The 4,595-nt window shown below is 42.5% G+C and overlaps 2 protein-coding genes across 2 annotated transcripts in view; both read left to right on the top strand.

The window, feature by feature from the left end:
- ttc29 (tetratricopeptide repeat domain 29) overlaps nt 1-1,672 on the top strand; it is a 6,231-nt gene extending 4,559 nt beyond the window's left edge. The window contains exons 8-9 of the mRNA XM_034857329.1: nt 74-163; nt 1,422-1,672. Coding sequence (XP_034713220.1) covers nt 74-163; nt 1,422-1,556 — 225 coding nt within the window. The 3' untranslated portion in view covers nt 1,557-1,672. The remainder of the gene's footprint in view (nt 1-73; nt 164-1,421) is intronic.
- Nucleotides 1,673-2,292: 620 nt separating this feature from the next.
- slc10a7 (solute carrier family 10 member 7) lies at nt 2,293-4,517 on the top strand. The gene is made up of 3 exons (XM_034901101.1): nt 2,293-2,703; nt 4,082-4,164; nt 4,360-4,517. Exons 1-3 carry the CDS (start codon nt 2,604-2,606, stop codon nt 4,498-4,500), a joined length of 324 nt encoding a protein of 107 aa, XP_034756992.1. The 5' UTR covers nt 2,293-2,603; the 3' UTR covers nt 4,501-4,517.
- Nucleotides 4,518-4,595: the final 78 nt, after the last annotated feature.

Raw genomic sequence — 4,595 nt, 5'->3', positions numbered from 1 at the left:
TGTGTGTGTGTGTGTGTGTGTGTGTGTGTGTGTGTGTGTGTGTGTGTGTGTGTGTGTGTGTGTGTGTGTGTAGAGCCAGTACACGAGAGCTTATGAGTACTTCCTGCAGGGCTATGAAGTTGCCTGTGAGCTGGGCGATGTGGCTCTGCTGCAGAAAGCTCAGGTGAGATTTCTTTAATGAATTTCTACACTTGTTTTGGGCTTCCTGTTGCACATTTGGAACAAGGAACTTGGAATAGATCAAGAAAGTTAAGAGAAGTACAGCAGACGCAGGTGAAACAGAGAAAATCACTTGTCATAAGCCTTTTTCATTAGGGACGTAACGATAGGCTCAACTCACGATTCAATTCACAATTTTGAGTCCAAGATACAAATATCTCAGGATTGTTTTTGACAGAATGAGCTGCAGACAAATGAAAAATATTCCTTTATTTTAATAAACTGCAAAACAACATGTGTCCTCTTATCAAAAGTGACAATAAAATTGCATTTTATCTTAAAGAAAACAAATTCAATACAAAAAAATAGATTTTTTTAAAACAAATCCCACAACCAGATAACTAAAGTAGTGATCTCATCAAATAAATAAACCAACATGTAGACAGCTGAAGTCCAACAAGTGAAATCTAAAGTAAATTACGTTCTCCGCTGTTTTAAAATGTCATCACCTTCATTCTTTTATCCCAACCTTTTGTAATCTTTACACATTCATATTGATTTGTTACGGATCAGCGATGCATCGTTACATCCCTGTTTTTCATAGACATTTAACACGTCACATTAATAAAAAGCACGGGTAGAAATAGCTAAATTAACTAGGGCTGAATTGCAATTAGCTGCTTCAGATTGCGGATACTGAGTTTTGGCTTTTTGGCTCAACGTCGTGCTTCCCAGGACACTTAAATAAAATGCAAAATAGCCTCTGGAAGGAAGTAGTTTTAGTCGTCCACAGAAAGCTCAGATTGGACAGACAGTCTAGTCTAGCTAGCTGTCTGGATTTACCCTGCAGAGATCTGAGGACCAGGTGACCATAGTCCTCAGAAATCAGCCGCAGGTTAGAGCGCCGACACAGAGACAGAGGACGGGGACGGACATCTGAAAAAGGTGACAAATAGGCGGCAAAAAGATGACAAAAAGGTGACAAGAGACGAAAAATAGGCGACAAAAAGCAGAATAAAATGCAACAAAAAGGCAACAAAGAGGCTACGACACAACTGGATGTCAACAGAAACTGCTATTGGACAGATAGTATAGCTAGTGGTCTGGATTTACCCTGCAGAGACCTGAGGACCAGGTGACCAGAGTCCTCAGAAATCAGCCGCAGGTTAGATTTGGTGACGTTACTGTAGCGATCCCAGAAGTGAAACGTCGTAGATGTAGACTAGTCCAACAGCAACCATCTTCGCTGTGTTTCCTGGCAGGTGTTGGTGGCCAGCGCTCGCGCTCACTCCCAGATCTGGAAGTTCAGAGCTGACGTGGAGTCGGCCTCCCCCCCCGCCCTGGGACGCCTGATCGCTTGGAAAGAGAGGGGACGACAGCAGGGACTCTACAGATAGTTCTGCTACTGCCTGGTACTAACCTCTCTATCCGATAACCAGACTAATGTTCTTTAAAAAAAGGATGAAGTAAAACATGAAACATACAGCTGTTTGATAGGTTGTGTGTTTTATATATACATATGTGTGTGTGTGTGTGTGTCACATGATATAATCTCACTTCCTTGTCATCACAATAAACACATAGGAAGCATGTAAAACCTGTGTTTTCCTCATTTATAACAGAGCCTTTTACTTTATCTCATAGGCAGCCATGATCAGCTCAAGACATCTTCACAAGAACGACGTCCATCTTTATAAATCTGACTCGAATGTTATGTTTGGTTCAAATACATTTGAACTCACAAACGTGATTCCTACTAACTTTGGTGATGCTCTATTTCCTCTAGCGCCACCATGAGGTTAACATTTGGCATTTCATAGTGGGGGGGGGGGTGTCCTTCCCCAGGGAAGTTTTGAGCATCAATAACGTCATTTACTGTATTTGGACACACTTGTATGCACCAATTTACAGTGTAAATACCTTTATTTAGCCTATGTGAAGTATAAAGAAAAACACAGATGACAATTCTAAAAATATCCAGATTACAATGGAAAGTATGTTTGTTTCAGGGGGTATGTGGAAATCCTGGAGCGTATACCTTTACTTTACTTTACTTACATGTAAATTATATAGAATACAGACATGAGTCATTTATTTATTTTAGGATGCATTTACATGAGTCATTTATGTAGTTCAGGGTGTATTTTATTGCCATATTTACTCAATATAGAAGAAAAGGGCATTCCATGGTATTTACGGTATGTTGTTTTTAGCTATGGTACGGTAATTTAAAAAATAAAATAAAAATGTGCTGCGCCTCTCCTTCAGTCTTTACGGCCTTGATGTAGCTCATGTGTCCGGAAGTAGCTCCGGTTGTTCGGCTTCGGGTTTTTGACAGAAAAAAAGCTCCAGAGAAGAAGCTGAAGAGTTGTAAAAGTTCGGTCCGGCTGGTGTGACGGGGGCCGGGCGGGGTGATCCGGTGACCCCCCCATCGGGGCTAAATCATGGGCCTCCTCGCGAGGGTACGGAAGGAGTGGTTCATCATCGGGATCGTGCTGGTCATCTTATCGGCCAAGCTGCAGCCCAGCGTCGGTGTCAGAGGAGGTGAGTGATGTCCGAGTTTGAGTCCAAACATCCATTAAAGTTCACTACAGTCACTGAACAATATCGGCACGTGAACGCAACACCAGATCCTGGTTTATAGTAATTACTCACAGAGGTGGCTGTATTTCTGGTGTGTCTGGGCCATACTTAGAGCAAGTTTACCCCTCTTTATCTTATCTGTTGGCTTCACGTCACACATGGTCTCGGAGAAAAGGGATTAAGACCTTATATTAACCGGGATAAGTCACCCGAGAAATCGGCATAGGAGGGTTTTTATCAGCCGGTTTTTAACTTTAAACAAACTGGCAACTTTAGGACTTTGGTTAACTCGGTTCCGCCCATCGCCCCGGAGCGTTTAGACTGTAAGAATTACTAGAAAAGTGATCAGAATAGTTACATTTCTCCTCTAAAGCGTGTTCCTTCATGTACATGATGAACGCCGAATTCAAGGTTAGATCTTGTTGGTTATGTCAAATTAAGCAAAACACTTTTATTGAACTTATAAGTTAAAAAAAAAAAGATGTTACTCTAAAATTTGCGATTTTCTAAAGGACGTTTTGTTCTACGTTCGCTGTGTGTGTGTGTCTCTGTGTGTGTTTGTGTGTCTGTGTGTGTGTGTGTGTCCCCACTCCATTACCTGGCACTGCAGTGACACGTTGCATTCAGCAGTATGTCAGGTTAAAATTCAACGCTCCGCGCTCCCGTAAATTCGCGTGCACGAGCACACTATTTTAATGGACTTACATCAAATCTTTCCTTTCTTTTTACTCAAACGCAGCAATGTTTTTCAGGATTCGACATCAGTAGAAAGTGATATAGATAGAAACGACTTTACCCGAGAGCTAATTCACACAGTTATCACCTTATCACTGCTAAGTAGAGTCAGCTCAGCTCAGTCACACCTTCACATCTCCTCCTGGAGATTAGATAAGCTCCTGTGCTGCTACTGCCTCAGATGATGCCTTCAAGTGCTCCTCGTGAACTCCTGCTTCCAACAGGAGAAGTGCTTTTTTAATGAATATGAACAAAGTGACTGGAAAGCATGTCTTTGGTTGCTGTTATTAAAATGATTAAATCAACACAGAGTGAGTCTGTGATTTAGATCACTATTTATCACCAACACATACATGTACATGTGCATTTTAGTGTCAATTTGCAGCCAATTTTAGATACTTTGTGTACTACTGGATGCATTAGTAGACTAGTACTGCCTCTTATTGTGTTTTTTTGAATGTAAAAGCAACTTGTGGTATAAATACAGTGGAGTAAACAGTACAAGCATTGCCTCTGAGATGTAGTGGAGTCGATGAAGTGGCTTAAAATGGAGATACAAAGTAAAATATATCAATTTTGTTTTCTTCTTCTTCTTCTCTCTCAGGGCCGTTAAAGCCGGAGATCACCATCGCGTATGTTGCCGTCTCGCTCATTTTTTTCAACAGCGGCCTGTCCCTGAAAACGGAGGTAATAAACCAACACACTGCTCCTCTCTCTTGTCCCTGTGTGACGCCCGGCTGGGTCTAACCGCCCTGTTGTCCTCGGGTCAGATATGGACATTCTCTAAGTTTCTCTAGGCCTATGTCAAAAAACTGGGTGTCTTTCAACCAAAGGGATGAATCAGTAATTAATGAATAATTAATAAGTGATGTCTGTCTGCAGGAGTTGACCAGCGCGCTGCTCCACGTTCGGCTCCACCTGTTCGTCCAGTCCTTCACGCTCGTCTTTTTCCCGCTGGTCGTCTGGCTGCTGCTCAGAGTGCTCGCGCTCACCGCCATCGACCAATGGCTGCTCAGAGGGTAGGGGCGTGTGTGTGTGTGTGTGTGTTTGTGTGGCTGTGTGTGTGTGTGTGTGTGTGTGAGGCTGTGTATCTGTGTGTGTGTGTGTGTGTGTGTGAG

This window comes from Etheostoma cragini, chromosome 19, assembly GCF_013103735.1.
Source record: "Etheostoma cragini isolate CJK2018 chromosome 19, CSU_Ecrag_1.0, whole genome shotgun sequence".
Classification (NCBI taxonomy): Eukaryota; Metazoa; Chordata; class Actinopteri; order Perciformes; family Percidae; genus Etheostoma; species Etheostoma cragini.
Note: the sequence above shows the minus strand (reverse complement) of the source record. Positions and strands in the feature narration are given on the sequence as shown.